The sequence below is a fragment of the Botrytis porri genome, assembly GCF_014898465.1.
Source record: "Botrytis porri strain MUCL 3234 chromosome Unknown BPOR_001, whole genome shotgun sequence".
Classification (NCBI taxonomy): domain Eukaryota; kingdom Fungi; phylum Ascomycota; class Leotiomycetes; order Helotiales; family Sclerotiniaceae; genus Botrytis; species Botrytis porri.
Window position 1 is genome coordinate 3,324,656 of NW_024066075.1, and position 27,185 is coordinate 3,351,840.

Sequence of the window (27,185 nt, forward strand, 5' to 3'; positions counted from 1 at the left end):
ACACAATTCCTCCTCAACATCAAAATAGGGGAGGATAACATCTCACTTTGCTTCCAATTCGTATTGTTCCACCTGGTCCACCTACAGACTAATCTCAACATGGACGACTCGGGAACCATGCCTCATCATGGTTCACTCGGCCCCAACAATGAAACCAAACCTGCTTCTATTTTGGAGAGCGACAAACGTTTACAAAAGGACACCTCCATAGATTCCCAAGCTGTAGCTTCCACCAGTCAAAACTCGGAACATTTTGAGTACCTATCCCTTCGACCTCGGCATGATTCAAAATGCGATGTGAATGACATTACATCATTCAACCAGCCCCAGCCGAAACCTGATGCAATTGTGCCTCTTGCACATGCGCCGAAGACTGTGCCCGCCGTCATCAGAAATTACGCGGGTGAAGTGGTAGCAAAATATACCTACAATGAGTACAAGCCTACGAATCCAATAGTTGTCACCGGCTTTTCTCGTCAGCGCGCACCCGAGAATCTCGAACTTCCTCCTTCAAGACCAAATGAGCCAGTAGAACCGTGGAAAATCTTTCCCCCGCCATCGAATTCAGCTTTTACAGGAATAGAAAAGGTCGACAAGTACGATCCACAACAGTATGATACTTTCGATGTGGCTCTTGATGGAGCTGAGCTTGCCATTAGAAATACTCCATCTCCTAAAAAGCATGTACCTGCTGTATCTAAGCGTACTAGAAAACCATCGATTGGTGAAATGGTGGCTACTGGAATCGACTTCACACAAAAGGCATGGGTACAACATGATCCTTCATGTGTTGGTGAAATTTACCCTTTGTAAGTTCACCAATCTTCTCTGCTCTTTTACACTTTTACTTTGACATTGATATCTCAACTGGGCTGGTGTTTCTATAGCATATTCCGTCCCAAGCGCATAACAAGCCACAATTGCTAACATTTGGGTGCTCACAGAGAGGAACAAAAAGCCGATTTTGTCAGGAATTTAAACGAAGGAGCACCCCTCGAATACTGCAAGAAATGCAAAGAGACGCACATCCCACCTGGGCCTCCTATCACACTCGCAGATCGGGATACATGTGGCGCATACCTACCTGACTGGTTTCCGTCCGAGGGAATCCATAGGCCCTGGGATAATTACAGGAGTATGATCAATGATTGGGTCATTGGGAGAGAAATCGAGCTAGGCTATGATGATCATAGGGAGAGGGACCCCAACCGTAATCTATGGAACAAGGAATTTCACAGTGATGCCGAAGAATGGAAACAAATTGGGCGACGTAATGGAAGGGGTGGCTGGTGGAAATGTAGGAAAGGACCAAATGCCACCCCGGCTGAAAGAAATTGTCGAGTCTGTACCTCCAGTCAAGCAATTCATAGAAACCATGAAGTGACAGCCTATAGACTCAAGCCTTCTGCGTCGCAGAGCAGAGCGAATATTGAGAATTGGATCAAGGAGAGAATCAAAGGAGTCGGGCTTGACGATAAGGAAGTTGTCCTTGCCATGTGGCGCACAAATGGTATTCCACAACACTATGGGCCACCAGTTTCGAGAAATGGAATGTATCCCGTTACCGAGGGAGGACGACGCCCGGTTACAGGTGTATCATCATTGGGACCACGAACTTTTCTTCCTCCAGAGCAAATGTTCTCGGAAAGATTGTTCAGAGGCAATGGTCTGCAATCCACAGGTTCTCAGAGTTTCGATGAAGATTTTGGATTCGATGATTCAATGGGGGATATGTATTCACCTCTTTCTTCTAATACTTCCCCTTCTTCTGGTCAATCTGGGGCCCCCAAGATTATCGTTACGGATAGTGGATTGGGTTCACCTACTTCTTCTCAAGATCCACCTTCTAATTAAGCTTCACCTGCACGGCCTACTATAGTTAAAGCTAATACAAGTGCTTGAAGTCAAATCTTTGGGGTCTTAAAATAGCTTGTTTTAATGGAGTACTTGCGGAGTACTTTTGGCGTACATGTCAGATCACCCTTACATTTTCCACGGTTAACGGGGTTTAGGCGTTTTATCACATATGCTAGTGGCGAACGGACATGCCATTCTCAGCATTGAAGTACGACTTTAATTCACTAATATCTTCTTACAACCACATCAGCTATATGGAACGTGGATTCCAGGGTCAAGTTTTCTTTTTGGGCGAACTCATTGACTTGGCGCATCGAATATGGATTCTGCAACTCGGCGAATTTTTTGATGGGCTTTGGGTCGGGTATCATATCATCGGGAGAATTATCAAGTGCTCCATTTGGTGTTAGGGAGTTTCCTTCGTCTCTCGATATACCCCGGAATGGTTGAATAGTGGTTTATGTGGCATTGGAACACAACTGTAGAAAGAGATTGAAGATTGAGGTCTGTTATATGTTATTGTGGGATTAATTGTGTGGGTTAGGGTAGTTTGTAGTGTTATAGTGATAGTTTTTTGATATAGGAATGTGAAATTATGTGTTAAACTTGGACGATGGGGGGTTGAATACTCAAGTGTATGTGCAATCTTTTTGGATGGTTTGATGTTGAAGTAATTCTGCGATTTGTATGGCTGGAAGGGGGATTGAGTGGATTCAATGTCTTTCTATCTTAATGCTGAGGTGCTTTGGTGGTGGGTTACTGGGTCTATATTCATAAATATATGCATTACATTGGCGATGCATTTATTCAGTCATGATATCCGCCCATTGATTGATTCGGGGGTTATGAGAATCGATAAGTTAGTCTAGCTAAATGTATGTTTAGGCTTCAACACATATATCTGCGGGTAATTTTTTCTTCTTAGTTCTATCCACGTCTTTTCGTCTCGTCTCTCTTCTGGATGTGGAAGCCCGAGCACAATGACTCGCTTGCTATAGGGGTTAAGTAGAAGAGGCGAAGGGGAAAGGGGAAAGAGGAGGGGAGGGATGGGGAGGGAGCGGTGTTGATGTTGATGATTTCGATAGTAGGGGTATGTGAGTATGTGAGTATGTGAGTTTATTGGTGGTGGGTTTACTGATTTGGTTACTAATGGAAAAGAATATATCAATGACCTATCTATCCATCTAGCTATATACATTAATGCTTCTTGGGTTGGAGATATGTGCAGACAGCAGAGGAGGAGAATGTTTGTTTATGCGTATGTGCGAGTGATGAGATTCTGATATGGATATTTTGTTGTCATTCGTGTAACAGATGTGAGTTATGAGTCACTTACTAGGTATTCACGCACTCACTCATTCTTGAACAGAATATAAAATACACATTACCAAAAACCTTTCTCAAAACTCAGGAATCATAGAGTCTTGAATTGAATTACTGTAGATTGAAATGATATGTGAATAGATGAGTAGTCTTTGGAGGAGAGGTATGGATAGAGTGTTGTGAGATGTTTATCTACATCAAGTTTCGAATTTCAACTATCAAGATTCATCTTCTGGGATAGATTGTAGTATGCACCGTATGATTGTATGTAGTGTAGTGATATACATACTCGCTTAGTGTGCGTGTGTAAATCTTTTATTTGTGTCTATCTCCTCTCCCCCCCCCTGGCCCTCCTGCATTTAGACAGTTGGAGAGGATGAGGGAGAGAAAGAGAAAGAGAGGAGAGTGACATCATCAGAATACATAGAAACACAAAATATCCATATACATCTACTACACCTAAAATCTCAAAACTCTAAAACTTCGCAGAGAAATCTCTTTGAACACCCTTCATATTAATACTTGTATGTATGTATGTATGTATATATACATCCATCCTTCAATTGATCTTACGAGATTTAAAACTAAAGAGACTAGTAAAACTGCGTGGACCTTCTTCCTCCTGTGAATGGAAATCTCAGTTCCGACGAAATGGTAGATGGCTATGAAGAGTGATCTAGACAAACGATAATGTCTCACGTATCTCGGGTCTATAACAGAACCATACAATCCTCTCACTTGATATATAAGCACGATCTCATTAGGATATAAATTTCAAATTCTCTTTGCCAGATAAGATTGGAGATATGCGAAGTTTTTGTAGAACCGGGAAATTATGTAGAAAGGTACTTTCCACGGATACTCAAATATGTATCTATTTGAGCGGAAAACACGTCTCGTCTATCTCATGTTGTGTTTTTTCATTTGGTAATTCGAGGAGTGGGATTACTTGGTAACTCGAGGATTGCAGTTCTACATACTAGGTGCATATGCGTGGCAGGCATGCTAATATAATTAGTCTTCTGTGTATGTGAGATGAATTCAGTATCGACGAATTTGCTCTCGGCTTCCCTCATGATTCGATGTTATCCCTCGCGTCACGAATATATATATTCCGTATTCTGATCGTCAATATATCATATTTATTCCTCAGGTCTACGGCGCCCACACAAGAAAGGATATTCACTTGAGATCCTTCCATTCCTTCTTTCGCGATATCGCTATCCATGCTGACTTTATCCCACTCGGATTGAATTGAGTATTGCCATGCGTTGCTTAAAAGATCAGAAAATCAATTGGGAGCTCTCTGACCAGCTAGAACTCCAGTGAACCCCACAGGGTGAACGATATAATCATATAAAGCAGCTAGAATAGAAGCTGAGCTCGTATCTATAGAAGAAGCTTGTGATCATTTGGAAATGGCTTTTTAATGTCAATTGCAAAACACATCATGTGCTGCGAGATGCATCATGTGAAATCAGATATAACGTCTCTGACGAGGAGTGTGATGAAGAGAGAACAAACAAGGGAAATGGATGAGAAAAGGGGAAGCCGCAATTCCCAGCGAGACGGTAGGCGGTGGAACCAAGTGCGGACCATCTCGGGTCATGTATTTAGAGTAATACTAGCCGACGCTCGTTGATGAGGCTATTGTGGATTGTGGTAGGGAGTCTCGAGTGGATTGATTCGGATTTACGCGTGTTTTGATTGGGATTTGGAGAATGGGAATACACACATCCTGATCTTTAGTTACACAGTGCGGATAGAGCCGGGCACCTAGTTGCTCCGATCTATCGTTGGTGCCGTCAGAAATCATACAATGGACTTGACTACCGTTATGCCAGCCATACCCCTAAGGGCTCTAGAATCTAGAACCGATCTAATCATACATTATATGCCTATTCAGGCTAGCACCCGCTTCTCCGTCTATTGCCGACTCGAACTGTGATAATATCGATTTGAAGATGGAATTAATCTGGCGCAGGTTAGGTGTGTGAAGTACGTTTCTGGTGAATCGTTAATCCAAAGGCTATCCTGGTGATATCCATCTTGGTGAGTGCCGAGAAGCATCCCTTACGTCCCATCCATTATGAAGCCACATAGCATTTGTGAAGATTCTTCAAGAGTTTGGCCATACATGTAATCTTTGAAGAAGCCGGAAGCGAATAGATGGTTTGAACCATATTTGCACCGTGGTGTTGTGTGCGCATTGATGATAATTCAGTGCAATCCGTACACGTAATTTAAGTTTGAGCTTGGATTATTCCTAGAGGCTAGAGGCTAGAGGCTAGAGACGGGTATTGTAGTTTCCTCATTCGTAGTGACCCACGGAGAAGAGAGCCTTTCTGTGTAGACGGTTGGGAGAGAAAGACATGCCAAAGTTATGTGGTGTGGATTTCAGTGGGGGAGTCATGGTTTCAACGGCTGCCGTTTGGGGTGATCTGATTTATATGAGAACAATGGTATTTCACTACTACCTCTCCTCGGAACCATTTCAGAACGATGAAGTAAGTTCAATACAGTACCTAGAGCCATGTGCGAAGTGTGAAGTATAAAACATCCAAGGGCTGTCTGTCTATTGTGGAACCGAGATCAGACAATGGAGCCAATCACCGATACATGATTCAAATCCATCGGAGTTTAAGTTTTCCATACGGAAAATGATGGAGAAATTAGAATTGCTGTGTTTTTATTTTACTTGGTCCAAACATTTATTAGACCCAGATGAGAAGTCTGGGATTTGCAGTTTATGGAGATACTTATTAATCATCACGAGAGATGTGTGTAAAATGAGTTAGTTGCACGTTAATGAATCGGATCGGTACACTGGTCGGGAGAGAGATATGTCCCGTGGATAATGATGCCATTGTGCTGTCTAGATAATGTATGCAGATACGTGGTAGCGGGCATGCTTTGATCCAGTCTTCTTCACCTTGACTCAGTGAGAGAAGATGGAGAAGATTCAAATAGATGATGATGAGAAACAATGATTCGGATTCGACTGGGGTTTCGATTCGATCCAATCGATCCATCAAAGAAAAAGAGGATTGATTGAGTGAAAAGTGGGAGAAGGATCTTTGAAAATGACGTCAGTGGTATTTCAGAGTTTCGAATCTGGGCGTGTACCTTGATACGATCTAATGCCGCCTTATTGATCCCACACTCCAAGGGATCAAGGGTGACTGATTTTAATAAATATGGCAATGAGGAAGGAGAGAAGAAAAGATTAAAAAGAGCGACGGATAAATTAGTCTATCGTGCTAATAAGCTTTATTTACTTGCATTTACACATGGCTATTCTCCCGTTATCCTCCACCTAGACACAAGATACTAGATACGAGATACTACCCCCCTCCGTTGTTGGGTTTCACTACCATCTACCCACATACACCCAATTTATATTACTCGACTTAGCACTTGCTCAATACCCCCCCCCCCCCCCCCCCCTATCATGACACCTAGATGCTAATCTATACATCCATCGTATCCTTTGAAGAAAACAGCGACGAGTGGGCTGGGTCGCTGGAGTATGCAAAACAGGATATCTTGCATTGTTGGTACTTGATGCTGTACAATGTTGGCTATCCAGTATCAAGTGTATATAAACTTTACTTTCCCCTCCATCTTGAGTAACGATCATCTATATCTTGATTTTATCACTCGACTAATAAAATCATCCACTTGGAAGAACCAAAGAGAGATTCGATTCATAACCCTCATTCTTGGAGTAATTATAAAGAATAAAATACATTTATTTAATAACCTACCACGTACCTACCACGTACCTATCTACCTCCCCATCAGCTCGTAGCTACCTATCCCTTCTCCAGGAAAGTCACCATTTGTCAACTCAAATATAGGTATAACTTGCAACAAAAGTACCGAGTAGCTTCTGCGCACCAACACAGTCAACGAGCCTTTTCGCACCTCTCTACCACCACTTCCTACATTCACCATATTTATAAAAGGGCTGGCTACCTCGGACCTTCTTTCCCCAAAACCAAAAACCCCAAAAAAAACCAAGTCCAATATTGCAAAAGCGGCATTCACTCTGTATTTGTATTTGCTGCATTTGATTTTGGGTGGTTGTAGTATACCGGGACCGACTAATAAGAAACAAAACACTCGCATCTTTTGAAGAGGTAAAAACTCAATTGCCGCTGCTTTGCTTAATTAGATGGATAAGGAATTATTTGACTGACAGAACCAAAACTTGTTAGGCGACAAATTCCACCTCAAATCATTCTTGCATTCTCTTTCCTATTAGATCCCACTACCCACTCAACTACCAACCACCAAGCAAATTTCACTCACTCACTCACTCACTCACTCACTCACTCACTCATCCATCCACCACCTACCTACAGTTCCTCTCAACCGTCCTTCTTTTCTTTCAAAGATAAACTTCCTGCATTCCTACGAATAATTCTCCCCCATCAACAGTTCTCTAGAGAGATCACATAATTCAAAATGGCTGAATTCGTAAGAGCTCAGATCTTCGGTACCACCTTTGAGATTACTTCCAGGTACGCGGGGCTCAGAGAAGTCGAACAAAACGACAAGAGATTGTCAACCACCCCCTTCGCAACTTGCAATACTGAATTATCTGTCTTATAGGTACTCTGATTTACAGCCTGTGGGCATGGGCGCATTTGGTCTCGTTTGGTATGATTTCTCCTCCCATTTTTAACCCATCTTTGTGATGAAATCTTCAACTGAGGGGTAAAACAAACACCTTTTCTGAACAAATCACTAACACATGTCACTCGTATAGCTCTGCCAAAGATAACCTTACCGGTTCAAATGTCGCGGTCAAGAAGATTATGAAGCCATTCAGCACACCAGTTCTATCCAAGAGAACTTACAGAGAGCTGAAATTGTTGAAACATCTCAAGCACGAGAATGTACGTTTTGATCACGATGATACAAATACACAATAATGGCTGGTCCTGGAGATACTAAAAGTTTACAGGTCATCTCACTCAGTGATATCTTCATCTCACCTCTTGAGGATATGTATGTAGCTTCCAGGAATTCGGAGAGAACTCAGACTGATAAAAAAAAATACTAGCTACTTCGTCACCGAACTCCTTGGCACAGATTTACATCGTTTGTTGACTTCGCGCCCACTCGAGAAGCAATTTATCCAATACTTCTTGTATCAAATCTTGGTAAATTATCCCATTTCTAGTTGTACTACTCAAATTAGAATTAAGCTAATGCTATCTCTCAGCGTGGATTGAAATATGTTCACTCTGCAGGCGTCGTTCATCGTGATCTCAAGCCCAGCAACATCCTCGTCAATGAGAACTGCGATCTTAAGATCTGCGATTTCGGTCTCGCCCGTATTCAAGATCCTCAAATGACAGGATATGTCTCTACCAGATATTACAGAGCCCCCGAAATCATGCTTACATGGCAAAAGTATGACGTGGAAGTTGATGTTTGGAGTGCGGGATGTATTTTCGCAGAGATGTTGGAAGGCAAACCTTTGTTCCCCGGAAAGGATCACGTCAACCAATTCTCCATCATCACCGAACTTCTCGGAACTCCACCAGATGATGTTATCCACACCATTGCTAGTGAAAACGTAAGTCATTGTGTATTGCTTTTCGGATGTCGCTGATTGTTTTTAGACCTTGAGATTTGTGCAATCTCTTCCCAAGCGCGAGAGACAACCTCTCGCAAGCAAGTTCACTCAAGCAGATCCGTTAGGTATGCCCCTAGCATTCTATTCCATTTTACTGTAATTCTTATTGACCTCTCTTAGCTATCGATCTCCTCGAGAAGATGCTGGTCTTCGACCCCAGAGCGCGAATCAAGGCAGCCGAGGGATTGGCACATGAATACCTTTCTCCCTACCACGATCCAACCGATGAGCCTGCGGCAGAGGAGAGGTTCGATTGGTCATTTAATGACGCAGACCTCCCAGTTGACACCTGGAAAATCATGATGTACGAACAACTTTTCGATTATCAACCAAGATAGATGATGTGCGTTCAATCTGCAGAAGTCTACAGGCTATCGAGTGGATGGGACGGACCAAGATGGTAAAGCTGACTTGGAACTTTCTGCAGGTACTCCGAGATTCTCGATTATCATAACGTCATCAACGACGCCCAAAACCTGACGGATAGTCAGTAAAAGTACATTTGTTATTTTGTGTTTCGATTGAATTTAGTTATGAAAAGGTGTTTGCCCAGGTGCAACCATTAGCATGGGATGGATACACATTATGGGAGAGCTGGTTGAGAGGGGTGCTCTCTTGTGCTTTCTGATGCAACGCGACCTCTGGCGAGAACTGGCTTTATTTTTCTTCGACTTCTGGCGTACATATATATATTACTTCACCAAGGGTTGATGAGTCACGTATTTTCCGAAGTTTCTGAACTCTATAATCCGCCCGCCTGTGGGTTTATGGATTGTGCAAGGTTTGAGTGGAGTAGTGAAATCGAGAGGGGGACCTTTGCACACAGTAGATGGGTGAATTTCTTTCCGCAAAAGTTGTACTTAGATGATAGGATGAGTATGGTCATTGGCTTATTGGCGTTTGAGGGAAATAGAATAAACGAGTTACGATTTTATAATGATCGAGTTATCTTTCTAGGGGTCATTCCTTTTTGCAACGATTGGATACCAATAATCGAAGATATTGACTGTGATCTAGAAAATAAGTATCTTTAGTGGCTTAAAGCTCCGCTAATACAATACAAACTAAGCATTTCCCAAGTGTCCCCCAAGCATTCTCCAAGACATAATGATTTGATACGGTACAAATCCAAGAATGGCAAACAACAAGATTAGAATCCAACGCAGTCTCCCATGCATACAAATGACCTAACACAATCATGTGACGAGAACAGACTCCAAATCAGCTCTTTTACTTATGCCTGCATGTACAGTGAGCATCGAAATGGGATGGAAGTATTGGATAGTAAATTAGTGGTGGAGATGTGTGGTGCGCACACAATTGCAAGGATGATGTTTTCCTGGACTTATTCGCTGGCCTTGCAGCGAGGTGGGATGGATTGGACAGGAGTGATAGGAGTGTGTGATGGGAACTGGGGTAACGGTCTGGTGCTGGATTACTTTTTTTTTCTTTTTTTCTAAATATGGGTGTTGAGGATTATTCCAATGGGTGATGATGAGTAAAATTTTAGTACTCTTTTCAATAAAGACAGTTTATCTTGACTAAACTGCCCGCTGGTGATTTTCGACTGAAATGTTGACGACAAGAAGATAAAACAAGTTTGACTTGATGGGTGAGCAGAGCATACTGATAAAGTTTGCGATAAACCTTTGCTCCAGCCTCATTCGGAGGCTGAGAAATTGATTCTGGAAACCTTCTCAAGGATTGGAACCTTTGAACTTTTGCTTTTGGAGATTGCGAATTAAGGTTGGAAGGAGTTTTTGATAGGGATCGTCAAGGGTTAATGAATTTAACAGAGGGGTAAAAGTAAAATTGCCCAACTGCTCGGCTGGTTTATTACGCATACAGCTCACTAGGTTCGCAATATCAAAACCCTGGAGAGAGCATTGGCCAGTTAATTGTGAACGGGTATCAATTTATCACAATTGGGATTTTATTAGTTGGGGAAAGGAGAAGGAGATTGATAGGACAAGACGGATCGAGATTGTAGCGATCTATCGAAGACGTACGAGACGAAATTGATCTTCGAGAGAGGAAAGTTAACACAAGCGGAAACATAAAGTTGAAAGCTTGAAGTGAGGAATTGAGGAATATGATGTTTTGATTACGAGAACGATTACTCTTCTTTGGTTTACTCGAAACATTGAAGCCGAGAAGGACAAGCAGAAGTGATTACTGTGGCATACGCGAAACTAAACAATTCAGAGACGAAGATATAATATCGAAATACATACACACCTACCTATCGTTCGTTCACCGGCTGTTGATATTCAACAGTCCTCGAGGAGGAATCTAGGGAGGTGATTTGCTGCGTTTCTTTAGCTTTTAGCCATTCGGCCAAGAAAATCTGTGAGAGGGACTCGAGACAAGGTGCGGCTCCGGATTGGGACAACGTATCGAAAGTCGGTTCTTTATAGCTTGGGAGAGAAATTCGGAGAGGGACAAGCGCACTGGATGGAGAATATTGAGAAGAAGGAGGGGGAGGAGGGGTCGTTGGCGGGGGAAAGAAAGGGGTTTGTGCCGTTGGTTACGGTGGTGGACTTTCATCATGCGAGGTAAGCATTTCTGGGGGAGAGGTTGGTAGGGGATCAAGAATGGATGGGATGGGCATGAGAGAAAATGAGGTAGAGAAAACTGGCTGATATAAGTTTGGTTCAGAGGACCGGAAGTCGAATACTGGTTTGGGGCAGAAGAGGGGACCGATCCTGCGATGGACAATGAATGGCCTTTATTACCGTTCATGGCTCTGAGCGATGGTGCGCATGCGTAAGTCGCTGTCCTTGCATTCTGCGAACTCACAGGGAAAATTTTGAAGCTGACGGGTAATTGAAATGGCAGATCAACCGAAGATTTCTCCTATTTTACACTCCTACGACCTGCGCGCGGAGATCTACCTCCAACATCCCTCTTCGGTATCTCCTGCACACAACAAATGGATGCCTCGATATTGCTTAATCGCCCCGCGGAAGTTACACGATCGACGGTACAAAAGGCTGTGGTTGTGATAGCAGATTCTCCACAATTCTTTGGAATGTTGAGGGAAAGATTGGGAGTGGTTACGAAAGCATGGTTTGCACAACGTGAATTCACAGATACGGAGATATTGAAGAGGTTTCAGGAAAGTCTGGCGGAGGAAAAAAGTCGAGGAGAATTGGGGGACAGGGAAGAGTATCTGGGAATGAGTTTGAGGGAATTGGTCAAGGAGTTTAAATGGCAGACTTTGGTGCTTTTCAAGTGTTGTTTGTTACAACCGAAGGTAAATTTGCTCCATCCTGGCAAGTCGTGGTGGGTTTTAACTCGAGAGTAGATGTTATTTTTTGGTTCGAGGTGCGAGAGATTGTGCATGATGCAGTTCTCACTTATATCTCTCATCCCGGGTCTGATACGGAATTTACAAGATTGTGCGGATCCGGAGTTGGATGATTATAGGAAAAACCTTGTGAAACCGACGAGTTTGAAAACTAGCGATAGGAGTTCATTGTTGAGTTACATGGGATTGCCTTTGCAAATATTTGGCAAGGTAAAGATCGATTTTTAAAAGTATGTGAAGAATCTCACTAATTGTATATTTAGGGAAGTCTTTTTGGTCCTTATACTCCTTTACAGCAACTTGATATATTAGCGGACTACGGCACAAAATCTTATATTGTTGGATCGACGAATTCTTTACTCTTACAACAGAGAGATCGATACAGCGACATTCTAATTAATCTAGACGACCTTACCATTAATATCACATCTGCATCACTGAGGTCTGCACTGACACTTTCTGCGGCCGATCGACGATGGATCGATTTCATTACTCAAACTGTCAACGACACTTGGGATGAATCTAATCCAAGCCGGCCTAAAACTATGGGCTATGTCGGTTCTGAAGAGTTCATCCGATTGCAGTTTGAGGAATATCTCCTCTCTTTAATCTCCTCTGTCAAATGCCATAACTACCTTGTAGTGAATGCTCACAATCCCAGAGCGCAACTTCCACAGGTCGAAGGCGACCCCGCGCATGATTTTAGCATGGATTGGATCGATGCATGGACAAGAAGTGAAAACTATGAAATTTGGAATAACCATACAGATTCGCATCTTTTTGATATCGTAGAACCTAAACATCCTTGTGCAGGTGGGCTTACAATTGATGATGTTCAAAGACGTATTGCTGAACAGGTCAAGGAAATGCATCTTGATGAAAGGTTTGCGGTAGGCAAGGAAGTCTTGGGCAGAAATATTGCAGCAGGAAAGGAAAGAGCCAGTACTGTTTTCAACAAATTGTATTCAGATATGGAAGCCTATCGGGAAAGCCAGAGAAAGAGAAACGAGGAAGCTAGAATTGCGGCTGAGAAAGCGGCAACTGCGAGTGGGGCCTCGAGTCCAGTCAGTGTAACGGGATTTAATGAGCCAAAGACCCCTTCAGTGCAGAGCAGAGCAGGTGCATATATTGGGAGCTGGGGTACGTGGATGGGGGAGAAAAGGAAAGCGGGATGGGGAAGGAGCTCGGGGAGTCAAGAAAAGGTCCAGCAAGTTACGAATAATGGGAAGAGAAACTCGAGAGGCTTGTTTGGGAAGGAAAATATTCACCTTGTGAACGCGAAAAATGGGGTGGAGAGAAGTCCACTGAGTCCGAGAAATTCTCAGGGGGGATATTCTCCAGTGGGGGAAAGACCGAAGACAGCGGAGAGTTTTGAAGAAAGTATCTTTGATGCGGAGGCGGAGGAGAATAGAGTTGAGAATGGAGACGGAAAGGCGGTGGTGGTAGAGAAGATTAGTGATGCGCCTGTGAGAGTCAATAGTCCGGGGCATTTGTCGGGGTTACATGAGGGGGTGATAGACCATGAGGATAGTGATGGTAGTGGCGAAGAGGAGAAGAAGACGGCCAAACCTACACCTGTGTCTGTCGAACCAAATGTGTGGAACGACGAAGGGGATCGGGAATCAGACGAGGATAAACATGAAAGGGCAGAGAGAGTAGCACAGGCCATGCAGGAGGCGGTTGATTCTTCTATTCATTCGTAGGGATTTTATGGCTGATAGAACTGGTGGCGGCGTACTTTGAACTTTCATACTTTTCTTGTGTTTTCTTCTTCTGGATTGGATTGATTGATGACGTAGCGAAGTTTTTGTGCTGATACATAAAGAGGGGAGATCACGGGTGGAATGTGTGTTTTGGGATGGAGTGAGATGGGTGAAATGGATTGGAATTGGATTTGGAATTGGGTAGGGAAAATTCAGGAATCGCAGGATTATACATACCACTTCCGTATTACAGCATATACAATACACGTATACATACATACATACAATGGAATATATTTAATGTTATTAGATTGTTTCCCCCCTTTTTTGGTGGCAAGTACATTGTTGAACGGAATCAACACGCTACGATTAACCTAAATCTATCTCATCCATCTCTCAATCTCAATTTTCCTCTAAAACAGGTCCCTGATCTCCATACAAAGGATCTTGATCAAACCACTCCAAATCAGAAATCCTCCGAATCTTCTCCTCTTCTTCAGAACTTCCATCCCCGTAACACATATCCCATGTTTTCCCTTTGGGATAAGAGCCGATCATCTGGAAATCCCCGGTGAGGTCTTCGAGGAGGTGGTGGGATATACCGGCGGGGATTATTATGGCGTCGCCGGATTTTACTGTGGTTTGGATTTTGGAAGAGGGGTCGTGGGTTGGGGTACTGAAACCTGGGGGAGGGGGAGGTTAGTATGGGTGGGGAGAGGAAAGGAGAAGAGGAGAGTAGGGGGATAGATACATAATCTTGCACTTCCGGAAAATATGCACAGGACCTCGTGGGCACTGCTGTGGAAATGAGGTTGTGTGTACATGGTGTAGCGCCAGTGGGGAGTGACGATGTTGAGGGATTTGAGGTGGGATTCGATGAGGGAGGGGGGAATGCAGGAGTGGTAGATTAGGAGGGGGTGAGGGGGGTGAGGATGCGAATGGGCATGGAGGGGGATGTGATGCCGGGTTGTGGTTAGGTTTGCGAGGGGGGTGAGCTGGAGAGGGAGGTGCATTTTCTTTTCTGGGGTATGAAAGGGGGTAGGTTGTCAGAGAGGGCTGGGTAAGGATGGATATGTTGGTGAGGGAATGAAGATCTCGATGTATATCTTGATGTGTTAGGTTGAGTATTCTAGGAGATAGAGGGCTCGGTGATGGAAAGAGACCAATCGTGACGAAATGAAGATCAAGAATGGACTTTGGTTGAGGACTAGTATCTAGGTAATAGCAATGATGTCACTTTTCTTGAAGAAATCACAAATCGGTGATACTTTGAATGTTTGATCTATATTTGACTGAATAAATCTCGTAAGAAGGTAGAATTGAAATATGGGAATATACCTATCCAGCGAAAAGAATGATTGACAGTTGTGGAAGGAATATGAAGATTTATCTGGTAGTTCATCTGAATGCCTACCTACTCGGGCTCGAGTGGGCTTTGAGATGAGGGGTAAAAGGAGGGGTCTGCTAATTTATGTCATATTGTACTGGAACCATGAACTTTCCGAGTTTTCCGTAGAGATCTATCGATATTCATGAAGAAGTTGCTTCTCTTGAAGTTTCTAAGCATGATATATGCTATCTAATGTTTTGAATATATTGATGAAGTTCTGTGCTATATATTGACTGTATCATGTCTCATTAATAATAACTACCAGTACATCAATCACCAGGTGAATCTGCCGGTCTGCTTAGTCAACATCCTTATCGCTTATCAAGACCTTTGAAGTCTCGGACTTCGGGAGCTTTATCAATTCAGAGTACATTTGGCGCTTCGAATCTTAAACTCCTGGCTGTTTTTGACGCCTTACCGTAACTCCATACCCTGTGTTTGGCGGTAAAAGTTTCATGGCCTCAGGCATATCTGCATACTACGTATAGAAAGTGCACGGCAGCCTGCTATCATACAACTGAATCACGAATTCATCCTTACTCAAGACTTGAAGGAAAAAGGGAAAAGGGAAAAGGGATACCTCGTCAAATTCACCCTCTTGACATCTATTCATATATTCTACTGGAGAGATTTAGGAGATCTGACCGTATATTATTGTAGGGGTTCAACTTTCTAGCGTGTTCTTTCCCTCTAGTTCACATTGTGGGCAGTATACCCTTTAATATCTTTCCAACACAACCACTTCGATTTACAACACTCTCACCACAATCACAACCTCAACCTCAACTTCCACTTCCACCTTGAAAACTTCTCGGATCTGGAGAACCTTTTGCATCGTATTCTGTGATTTATCACAAAGGTGCTCATTTGATCATCTCCATTTTCATAATTTTGCTCACAGTCCCGAACCGACATTCCTTCAAGCTGCTGGCTTAAATCCATCAGTTCTCTATACCAGTTTGAATCCATTTCAAAACATACGATCTTTTCTCTTTACCACTTCCATTGAACTTTACTCAAGATGACGGTCGCTACCAGGACGGTGGTCGTTATGCCTCCTGTCCCAAATCGGGAGGACTTAGATGCGACGTTCGTACTGCTTCTTTTCTCTCTGCCACCTCCCCCCTCGATCTTACCTGATTCAACATGCTAATTATGGATCTTTGCGATTTAGATGGAAATACCTCGAGGCTGGAGTATCGAAGGTCATGTTACAATTGGCAGATGGTGTCGATATGAACACTGTAGGTGCCACTCCTCCAACCCTCTTCAGCTCTTATGCGCAATTACTGACTCGCTTTCTATCTATAGTATATGGGAGTATACACGTACGTATTCCAAACACACACTGTGGCAACATCATCTAACCCGAAATAGAGCTGTGCACAATTTCTGTACATCACAAAAGGCAGTCAGCAACCATGGCCCAGGAGTAATTGGAGGTGCGCATCGCGGAGGTGGGACCTTTAACCAATCCCAATCTAAACACACATATACTGATACTATTATTACAGCACACCTTCTCGGTGAAGATCTATACAAAAACCTCATTAAATACCTAACACAATATCTCAAGGAACTCGTTCTTGCCTCTAAAACACATAGCGATGAAGCTCTCCTCAGTTTCTATATTCGAGAATGGGATCGATACACGACAGCAGCAAAATATGTCAACCACTTGTTCCGATATCTTAACCGTCACTGGGTAAAGCGAGAAATGGACGAGGGAAAGAAGAACATTTACGATGTTTATACTCTACATCTTGTTCAGTGGAGAGAGACTCTATTCACAGCTGTCCATTCAAAGGTTATGGATGCCGTTCTCAAGATGGTTGAGAGGCAAAGAAATGGCGAGACTATCGAGCATAACCAGATCAAGGCTATTGTTGATTCTTTCGTATCACTTGGGTTGGATGAATCGGACCCTACTAAATCGACCCTCGACGTTTACCGTTTCCACTTTGAGAAGCCATTCTTAGAAGCCACCGAAGCTTTCTACCGAACCGAATCGAAAGAATTTGTGGCGGAAAATAGCATAGTTGAATACATGAAGAAGGCTGAAATTCGATTGGCAGAAGAGGAAGAGCGAGTTAGAATGTACCTACACCAGGATATCATCATTCCATTGAAGAAAGCCTGCAACACTGCTCTTATTGCCGACCACTCGGCACTTCTCCGAGACGAGTTTCAGGTTCTTTTGGATAATGATCGATACGACGATATGGCACGCATGTACAACTTGCTGGCAAGAATTCCAGATGGTCTTGAACCACTACGTACCAGATTCGAGGCTCATGTTCGCAACGCCGGTCTTGCATCAGTCGCAAAAGTCGCTAGTGAGGGTGATAAGCTCGAACCCAAGGTTTATGTGGATGCTCTTCTCGAGATTCACACACAATATTCAGGTCTTGTAAAACAAGCATTCAAGGATGAGCCCGAGTTTACCAGGTCTCTTGATAATGCGTGCAAGGAGTTTGTGAACCGCAATAAGATCTGCAAATCGGGGTCCAACAAATCTCCTGAATTACTCGCCAAGTATGCTGATTCGTTGTTGAAGAAGAGTGCTAGTGGAGCTGAGGAGAGTGACATCGAGAACTCTCTTACTCAAATTATGACAGTTTTCAAGTATATTGAAGACAAGGATGTGTTCCAGAAGTTCTACTCGCGTATGCTTGCTCGTAGATTGGTCCACACCAGTTCTTCATCAGATGATGCTGAGACAAGCATGATCAGCAAGTTGAAGGAAGCATGTGGATTCGAATACACAAACAAGCTTCAACGTATGTTCCAGGACATTCAAATCTCGAAGGATTTGAATAGTGGCTTCAAGGAATTTGAGGGAGGAATCTTTACTGGAGGCGAAGAAAAGCCAATCGATGCTAGTTACTCAATTCTGGGTACCGGTATGTGGCCTTTGAATCCACCGAATACCGATTTCACTCCACCAGTGGAGATTTCCAAGGCCTATGAGCGTTTCCAAAATTTCTACAACCAGAAGCACAGTGGTAGAAAGCTCACGTGGCTTTGGCAATTGTGCAAGGGTGAGATCAAGGCCAACTATTGTAAAAACCAAAAGACTCCATATACTTTCCAGGTTTCTACTTATCAAATGGCCATTCTTTTGTTGTTTAACGAGAGTGATAAGAATAGCTATGAAGATATCGCCAAGGCAACGCAATTGCAGGCTGATATCCTTGATCCCACCCTTGGTATTTTCTTGAAATCCAAGGTCCTCACTATGACCCCAGCAGACGACAAGCCAGGACCTGGCAAAACCTTCAACTTGAACTATGATTTCAAGAGCAAGAAGATTCGTGTCAATCTGAATATCGCTATCAAGTCGGAGCAAAAGCAAGAGGTTGATGAGACTCACAAGACTATTGAGGAAGACAGAAAGTTGCTCATGCAGGTATGTAGAAATCACTTGGGTAATATGATTGAACTCTTACTGACTTATGTTTTAGTCTGCTATCGTTCGTATCATGAAGGCACGAAAGAAGATGAAGCACAGCGTCCTTGTCGCCGAAACCATTAGTCAGATTCGCACTCGATTTTCACCAAAGGTTCCAGATATCAAGAAGTGTATTGATATCTTACTGGAGAAAGAATATCTAGAGCGGCTCGACGATGATGAGCTCGGATACCTTGCATGATCCATAAACTTTTTATTCAACAGGATCTCTTGCATTAGGGATTCACGATGGATGACCTTTTATGAATTGGCGGCTTATTGAAGTTGATTATAAAAGTTACCAGCCCACACTTAAGATTTGGGGAGAGAAACTGGTAGTAATTACCTGCTGGCCACCCTTTGATCATAGTCAATGGATAAAGGCAATAATCAGGCGTATTGATGCATATTTTTAATCGTTTTCATTCGTTGTGTTACTGGTGCCACTCTTGACCAATTTTCTGGGACATATCTGGGAGGGAGGGAGGAGTTGCAAGAAAGCTATTGGTTGTTTGTTGTGAAAACGCATAACTGTGTTTCTACAATCAAGGTTTCTTTTTTTGTCTTTTTCTTTTTTTGATACCGCGGATACCTAACTCATAACTTCGCACATCACTTTAAGAAGATTTAATTCTCTAGACGAGAAGGAGATACTTGTAGGGGATGAGCAGGTGATGGAACATGGGAAGGAGTGGAGATGGGAAAGAAGTTGAGGGGAAATAAAGGGCAGAATGTAACATATCGCAATTGGTCATTGGGTGCATTTGATGACTAAAATGAATGAATGGCTTGAGGGTTGGATGTGATGTGATGGTGGATGGGCGGGCTTGATCATAATTGGGATGGAAATTCAAGTGCGGCTAAAGTAGAGGAGCATAAATGGGAAGAATTGAGCCGACATAGAAGCATGCATGATTGAATGATGCAGGTGTTTCAAGTAAAAGAAAACATCAGACAGCGAGTTACAGCGAAAATCAGTCAATGTTACATACCTATCTACCTATGTCACTTGGGTATTTATTGAGTAGGTTCGTGAGTGGAATGTGAATGATGAATGAATGTATTGATGAATGATTTAGGTACTTGAGTCTTTTGTGGTTTGGTGGATTGGAGGTGAGAGGGTGAGGTTAGCTGGTTGTGTGGGCTTGATGTGGAATGGTGTAGGTATAGATGGATTTTGTTTTGTTTTGCTGGGTTGTTTGTATTGTTGATGAATGGATAGATGGATGAATTGATGGTAAGTGGGTGGAGAAGAGGGCAAGAGGAGGGAGTAAGAGGAGGGGGTCAGAGGAGGGGGTCAGAGGAGGGGGTCAGAGGAGGGGGGTAAGAGGAGGGGGGTAAGAGGAGAGGGGATGTGTTGAATGAATTGTGGAGTTATATTGGTGATGGGGTTTTATATGAAGGCTTTTGGGGGTATCTACTGAGCTTTTGGTTTGGGATGAGGGGGGGGGGGAGATGAGAAGATGAGAAGATGAGAAGAGGGAGGGGGAAAGGGAGAGAATGTGTGGATAGTGGATAGGTGGAGGGGTAGGTTGATGGGTGCTGAGTATTGGGTGTTGGCTGATTTGTATGAGGGTGGGGTGCTCTGTAGAGGGATTTAGGTGCCAAGTGGGGGGCGGGTGAGTAGGTATGTGAGTGAGGAGAGGGGGGGGCGGGAGAAGGTAGGATTTTTGAGATTGTGGGTGTTTGGATTTGGATTTGGAAGGTGGGAGAGTAGTTGGAGCGGAAGAGTGGTGATCTGAGGTAGATGGGAGGGAAGAGGAGGGGAAGAAAGTCATAGTGAGGAAACTTGAGGTGTGTAGGATGGGGTGTGGGGGGATAGGATGGAACGGGATGGGAAGAGATGGGATTTGAGTCATGTTTAGATGGTGTGGGAAGGGGAAGGGGGGGAGGAATTGGTGAGGATTTGAAGTTGGGAAAAGGTTGGAGATGGATGAGATGATGAATGAGGATGATGAATGAGGATGATGAATGAGGATGATGAATGAGGATGATGAATGAGGATGATGAATGAGGATGATGAATGAGGATGATGAATGAGGATGATGAATGATAATTAGGGATGTGGGTGCTGGATGTTAGGGGGAGCGGAAGTTTGGAGTATAGGTTACTTGGGTGGAATCGAGGCAGCGGGGTAGGTAGCCATATTCATGAATGTATTCCTGTTTGTGGAGAGGCAGAACTGGATGGGAGGGGATTTGGATGAGAGAAGAGAGATGAGAGAGGTGGGTTGGGGTAGGGAAGGGTTAAGTAATGCATCCGAAGTTGAAGGAGTTCGTGTGGGTATGCTATGTTATGTTATGTTAAGTGGGTTTATAGATTTGTAGAGCAGGAGGAGGATTGGGGAAGAAAAGAGAATGGCAAGAAGCTGGAGGAGATAGCCAAAAACCGAAGAGGAGGAGAGATAGTAGATAGTTTAGAGACATATTCATATGTAAAGATCAAATGGAAGGATAGATAGGTTTATTAGATTGGATTTAGATTGAAAGGTCTATGGTTTCTACAACTACGTATCTAGGTATAAGAATTTTCTTTCTGGATATGGATGATTACATGTATGCGCTGAATTGGATATTGGATATCTTTCATGTTGAAGAAAGGATGAAAGGAGGGTATAGCGTTATGGGGATATGAGGATATGGGGATAGATATGTAGGTAGTTGGATATATATATCATCTAGAGTGTTTTGATACAAGTTCGATATAATACCTACCTAGTTTATGGGGTTTCTTAATGAGGTTATGGATGTATGATGATGGCATAGCTAGCTGGGTAGTTAGGTAGGTAGTTAGGTAAGTATGTTTGTTTGTTTCTATTAGTTGATGATTTGGGATTCTCGATATGATATGATATTTTCTTCTTTTTCTTTTCTTTTCTTTTTTCTCTTGGAAGTACTACATATATATTCGTATGTTTGTGTATATCAAATATTCATTTAGGTAGTAAGATTATATACCTAGGATATTACTCTCGAAATCATTAATGATAGCTATTTACATACCTACCTCAAGCCTACCTAGCTACCGCCATACCGGTACAATATCCACTACCAACCTATCCGCCCACCACCCATACAGCCTCATAATATACTATAATTCCACAAGCACAGAAAAATACCTCCTACCTACACACACATCCCTACCCATCACAACATCCCTTGCATCCATCTGCCTACCTAGCCATACGATAGTAAAAAAAACTTCCTTCTCAAAGTCAAAGCGTTCGTAACCTCAGCACGGTACCAAGATGAAATGATGAAAGGGTAAGGGTATGGTGGCTCTGTGGATACTCGAGACGGCTTGATACGACAAGCGAGAGTTTCGCGTGGCATGCACTGGGATTTGGGGGGGGGGGGAGAGGAGAGTGGACAGGGGAGGGGAAGGGAATGGTGAGGGTGAGGGTGAAGAGGGAAATGTGGATTGGTAGGGTGGAAGGGCAGGGTGGTTGCTATAAATAAATTGATTGATTAGGGAAATAGAGGAAATGAGGAAATGAGGGAATGAATGAATAGGGTTTGGGTGCTGTGGTGTGCTGTGGTGTGACTGTGATTGTGATTACGATTGTGGTTTGGGTGGTGAGGTGAGGTGAAGGGAGGCCAGGTGAAGTGAAGTGAAGTGAAGTTGTTGCGGAGTGCGTGGTATGGTATAGTATGAGATTTGATAAGATGAGGATGAGCATCAGGATTGGATGCGGACGTGAATGTTGATAAAATAATACTGTAGGAGCGCTGTTTCTTTTGTTGGAGACAGCTGGGTTGGATCTGAAGGAGTAAACGCCGTGTCATGTCATGTTGTGTCGTGTCGTATTGTATTCGTGTTGTGGAGGCGGAAGAGGCGTTTGGGAGGCGAGAAAGGAGTGTACGTAGGTAGTATTTTATTCTTGTTTCCTTGCATTTGATACCGGTAATAGATATAGAATTTGGATAGTGTATTTGATGGAGATGGGCATTGAATTCGTTGGGGGGTATTGTGCCCTATTTAGATAGGTAGGTATGAATGGAGTTTGTCTTATGAGGACCTTATTAAACTATACAGAGTAGTATTGAATGTAATCTTACTACCAGTACCTAGGTAGATATATTTATTATAAATACATGTAAATACATCTGTCGATTAATAACAATCAATCTCTTAAATCTCGTCTTCACACGTGGATAAATGGCGATGAACAAATTAAAAATCAGGGGATTCGATCCGATCCGATCCGATCCGATCTGGATCTGAATCTCCTTGAAGGGTCATACAAGAGAATGTGAATCCCGAGTTTCATGAAACCGACGTTGAGTTTTACATTCATGCTCTCGCCTTGGGTTTAGTGGTAAGGAGGTAGGACCGTTTTCATTAGGTTATGGTTACTCGCCCATGTTTCCATGTTTGAGAGGAAATGAATTGGAATTGACATGAAATCCAATGCATAAATACTGATCCCTATTTCCCCCAAACCATCACACAGTTAGTTAGGGATAAATGATGATGAACACTTTAGGTTGCGAGTAGAGTGGAAATCATCCCCAAGTAGATGGGGTCACTTGGGTAAATTGAGGACACTTGGGTAAAATTGGGTCAAGATGTGGTAAGGGCGGAAGATCAATTGAGAAGCTTGGGGCGGTTGGTGGGTGATGAGGTCTTGCGGCCACGAGGTTGATGGGGTTTCGAAGCGAGGGAGAAGAGGGAGAAGAGGGAGAAGGAGAATTGATATATTGTTGATTGAGGGAGGTAACCTTATTATACATTTATAGATTTATGGACTTGTGGATTTATGGATTTATTATGGATGATTTTGATTTGGATGAGATCTAGATGATGGATACTCTATGTAGGTAGATGTGTTTTGGTTGAGGGTTTGAAATACTGATTTAGATTGATTGATTGATTGATTTGATTTGATTTGATTTGATGGATGGATGGATGGATGGATGGATTGATTGCTAGGGAGGGTAGTAGGTAACAGGTAGGTAGGTAGATATCTATTGGTTATAATTGATATCTTATTTGTTGTATCTAATGAATATGAATAGTATAATAAAAGATTGTATATATATTTTTCTATATATATATACGTATACATATAAATATAAATACTCGAGTAATTAGATTCTCTAGGTAGAAGATATAAATATACATTCACATCCACACATAACATACATATGACTTACAATCCGCACCGGTAGTACAACTGTACAACATATCCTAGGAAGACGTATCCCTAGTAGCTCTAATACTATCCCACCCGTCTGTACCTTGTGCTGGTGCCGCATGGTATAGACAGATACCTAGGTAGTACGATGTACACAGACTTTGTTTGAGTGAAATTTGACTTTATTTTTAATGAGAGTGAGGGAGGGAGCTCAGGGAGTTGGCGAGTTGGCGAGTTGGAAACAAGTATCGTGAGATGATGGTATTTTGTACAGTTAGTCAAAGAATCAATGGATGAATGATTGTCAGTGCCTTGTTGAATGGATAGTCTTTAGTCAGATTTGCAGACATTTCTTTAGAAGCTACCTACCTATGTTATTGTATCTTGTTATATATAAGGAACTCAGATAGTATGTCAAAACTGACCAACAAACAAACTCTCGAATGTGATAGATATACTATTCAAAACCTAATGATGACCTTCTCGTTGAGTATCGAAGTCATCAGAGTTATTTATATAGTCATTCATATATATCAGTTAAGTAATTCTCATATTCACCTTGACTACCTCTCTACCTACTCACACCTCTCTCATATCTACCTACATACCCTCCATCTAGGATCCAATTATCCTTCTCTCAAATGAATGAAAATATGATAAAATTTCCGATTAATTGCAGATCTACTCACAAGGCGGGTTGGCTGGTGACTTTTTATCGTTGTTAAACTCGTAATAAACACCTAGGTACCCTGCCTACCTAGTTTACAAGGTTACGTTACTTTACTGTCATTGATATCAAGCTGGAGCTCAAACTTATAACTTATTCAACTAGAAAATTTCACCATCATACGAGAAGTATTATACTCAGGTTCATCCATTCATTCACTCATTCAATCATCCCATCATAAGATAGAATACTAGAAAGGCATTAATATCATTGGGACTTTTATGCCATAGATACTATATCTCAATCGTTCCCTATACCATTCTTGTCTGAACCGCAGTAAAAAGAGAGCACCTTTCGTTGAGCTAAGACCATCATCCATCCATCAACTCTAAATTATCTCATTGATTCGAGTCCACACCACCCACCCACCATCGTCAGACAATCAATTAAACCAGCCTCTCTCCTCTCCTCTCCTCTCCTCTCTCCTCTCTCCTCTCTCGCCCCCTTGTCATCTTTTTATATAATTCTCCCTTCTCTTTATCTACAAACACTCACCAGCAAAAGATCTCGTATCTAGTACATCTTCAACCCTCAATTGGTAAACCGTTCAATGATTATATAAGATCATACGAAACAAACAAAAATCTTCAAACAATAAGATTTGTCCGCTATCAAAGAAAGACCCGACCTCCAGAAAAAAAAAACGAGGAAGAAGAAAAAAATCATTATTGAGCTTGCCTCGGGTGATTTCTGTCTCACTAACAACTTCAACCATCCGCTTTTCTGAGTGGGTTGTGGAGACTCGGTACTGTCCTTGACGGCATTTCGATAATATATCCTCTTCACGTCTATTTTCGTCACAACCTCAACTATCATCGATCAATATTATTCGCATTGTCTAGAGCTGCCTCACGATTTATACTTACGATCATCCCGAGTCGAATAATCCTTGTCCGAATATCCCCAATCTCAACAATACAATTGTACGCATTGGATTTGATAGCCTCGTGAAATCGTGTTGGATATTGAAGTTGGACTGGGACTGGACGGGAACTACGCATAACGTCACACCTCAATTAATAAGTGACGACACAACTCTTGAAAACAGTCAGCGAATAATATATAAATTATAAGATCAACCATCGTCGCGACTCGGTTCATCGAAAGATTCCAAAGGAAAGGCGGGGGCTGCTGAAGCAGCCAGCCAGGTGAAGCAGGATGGGTGCTTGTATGAGCTCGAATGTGGAGGACACGGAACAGAGAAAGAGGAGTCAAATGATTGATAAGAAGCTAGAAGAGGACTCGAAAAGACTTCGAAGAGAATGCAAAATTCTTTTGCTAGGTGAACATTCAAATTCATTTTAAGATCTCGAGGACAAAGGCAAAACTGGTTCCATGCTAACATTCATCGCGATAGGTTCGGGCGAGAGTGGTAAATCAACCATAGTCAAGCAGATGAAAATCATACACCAGAATGGCTACACCATTGATGAGTTGGCGTTGTACCGATTAACGATCTACAAGAATTTGATTGATTGTGCAAAGGCATTGGTTGGTGCAATGCGACAGATGGAGATTGAGCCAGAGAACCCAGCGAACAAGGAATACGGTTCATTTTTGTTGGAGTATATTGTCGACCCTGATCCTCATACACCACTTAATCCTCGAGTTGGCGCGGCTGTGGCATCATTCTGGAAAGATGGGCACATTGATCTCTTATTGGCTAGGCAGAGTGAATTCTATTTGATGGATTCAGCACCATAGTGTGTACCACATATTCTTCATGTATCGACAACGATACTAACCTATCATAGTTTCTTCGAAGAGGCTGGAAGGATTGCAGCACACAATTATATTCCTACCGAAGCCGATGTTTTGAGGGCTAGAACAAAAACGACTGGTATTTACGAGACAAGATTCACCATGGGCTCTTTAAGTATTCAGTCAGTATAATATGCCTGCTTTAAACACTCTATACTAACTTCATGATAGTATGTTTGATGTTGGTGGCCAAAGAAGTGAGAGAAAGAAGTGGATTCATTGTTTTGAGAATGTAACTTCAATCATATTTTGCGTTGCGTTAAGTGAATATGATCAGGTCCTTTTGGAGGAGAGTAATCAGGTAAGAATTCTCCTCTATAATCTCATGACAATCCTAACATTACACCAGAATCGCATGATGGAGAGTCTCGTCTTATTCGACTCGGTTGTTAACTCAAGATGGTTCATGCGTACCAGTATCATTCTCTTTCTTAACAAGGTTGATTTGTTCAAACAAAAGCTCGGTCGATCACCTCTCGAAACCTACTTCCCAGACTATTCTGGTGGAAATGACTTGAATAGAGCAGCAAAGTATTTACTTTGGAGATTCAACCAGGTTAATAGAGCTCATTTGAATCTATATCCACAGTAAGTCTTCTTTGAATGGCCCTCAAGATTACACTTCTAACGTTCAACAGTCTCACACAAGCTACTGATACTTCGAATATTCGACTAGTATTCGCTGCCGTTAAAGAGACCATATTACAAAATGCGCTCAAAGACTCGGGCATACTCTAATCAGAGGAGAGTATAGCTCATGATGAATAATGTCTTAATTTATATAATCCGTTTGATAGTGACTGGAAAATGGCGTTTGGTTTAGGAGTTTTAGGGAAGGATGTGTGGTAAAGATTACAAGGTGTATGCTGCATGATC

At 42.5% G+C, this 27,185-nt stretch overlaps 7 protein-coding genes across 7 annotated transcripts; 6 read left to right on the top strand and 1 right to left on the bottom strand.

Annotated features, from left to right (window-relative positions):
• Positions 1-99: 99 nt before the first annotated feature.
• On the top strand, positions 100-1,854 carry EAF01_000901 (uncharacterized protein; the record flags this gene model as incomplete). Its single annotated transcript, XM_038909151.1, has 2 exons — positions 100-809; positions 945-1,854. The coding sequence occupies 2 exons, from the start codon at positions 100-102 to the stop codon at positions 1,852-1,854; spliced, it is 1,620 nt and encodes a 539-aa protein (XP_038776057.1).
• Positions 1,855-7,650: 5,796 nt separating this feature from the next.
• On the top strand, positions 7,651-9,324 carry EAF01_000902 (uncharacterized protein; the record flags this gene model as incomplete). The annotated part of the gene is made up of 9 exons (XM_038909152.1): positions 7,651-7,706; positions 7,798-7,845; positions 7,955-8,084; positions 8,153-8,196; positions 8,252-8,351; positions 8,414-8,770; positions 8,817-8,895; positions 8,951-9,134; positions 9,258-9,324. The coding sequence occupies 9 exons, from the start codon at positions 7,651-7,653 to the stop codon at positions 9,322-9,324; spliced, it is 1,065 nt and encodes a 354-aa protein (XP_038776058.1).
• Positions 9,325-11,284: 1,960 nt separating this feature from the next.
• EAF01_000903 (uncharacterized protein) lies at positions 11,285-14,150 on the top strand (the record flags this gene model as incomplete). Its single annotated transcript, XM_038909153.1, has 5 exons — positions 11,285-11,385; positions 11,489-11,596; positions 11,669-12,086; positions 12,138-12,350; positions 12,404-14,150. 5 exons carry the CDS (start codon positions 11,285-11,287, stop codon positions 13,841-13,843), a joined length of 2,280 nt encoding a protein of 759 aa, XP_038776059.1. The 3' UTR covers positions 13,844-14,150.
• Positions 14,151-14,245: 95 nt separating this feature from the next.
• On the bottom strand, positions 14,246-14,667 carry EAF01_000904 (uncharacterized protein; the record flags this gene model as incomplete). The annotated part of the gene is made up of 2 exons (XM_038909154.1): positions 14,246-14,526; positions 14,595-14,667. The coding sequence occupies 2 exons, from the start codon at positions 14,665-14,667 to the stop codon at positions 14,246-14,248; spliced, it is 354 nt and encodes a 117-aa protein (XP_038776060.1).
• A 1,587-nt stretch (positions 14,668-16,254) lies between these two features.
• Positions 16,255-18,886, top strand: EAF01_000905 (uncharacterized protein; the record flags this gene model as incomplete). Its single annotated transcript, XM_038909155.1, has 6 exons — positions 16,255-16,322; positions 16,408-16,477; positions 16,545-16,561; positions 16,611-16,690; positions 16,748-18,642; positions 18,698-18,886. 6 exons carry the CDS (start codon positions 16,255-16,257, stop codon positions 18,884-18,886), a joined length of 2,319 nt encoding a protein of 772 aa, XP_038776061.1.
• A 1,948-nt stretch (positions 18,887-20,834) lies between these two features.
• Positions 20,835-21,145, top strand: EAF01_000906 (uncharacterized protein; the record flags this gene model as incomplete). Its single annotated transcript, XM_038909156.1, has 2 exons — positions 20,835-20,967; positions 21,012-21,145. The coding sequence occupies 2 exons, from the start codon at positions 20,835-20,837 to the stop codon at positions 21,143-21,145; spliced, it is 267 nt and encodes an 88-aa protein (XP_038776062.1).
• A 4,561-nt stretch (positions 21,146-25,706) lies between these two features.
• Positions 25,707-27,047, top strand: EAF01_000907 (uncharacterized protein; the record flags this gene model as incomplete). Its single annotated transcript, XM_038909157.1, has 6 exons — positions 25,707-25,830; positions 25,906-26,251; positions 26,303-26,431; positions 26,481-26,610; positions 26,659-26,897; positions 26,948-27,047. The coding sequence occupies 6 exons, from the start codon at positions 25,707-25,709 to the stop codon at positions 27,045-27,047; spliced, it is 1,068 nt and encodes a 355-aa protein (XP_038776063.1).
• Positions 27,048-27,185: the final 138 nt, after the last annotated feature.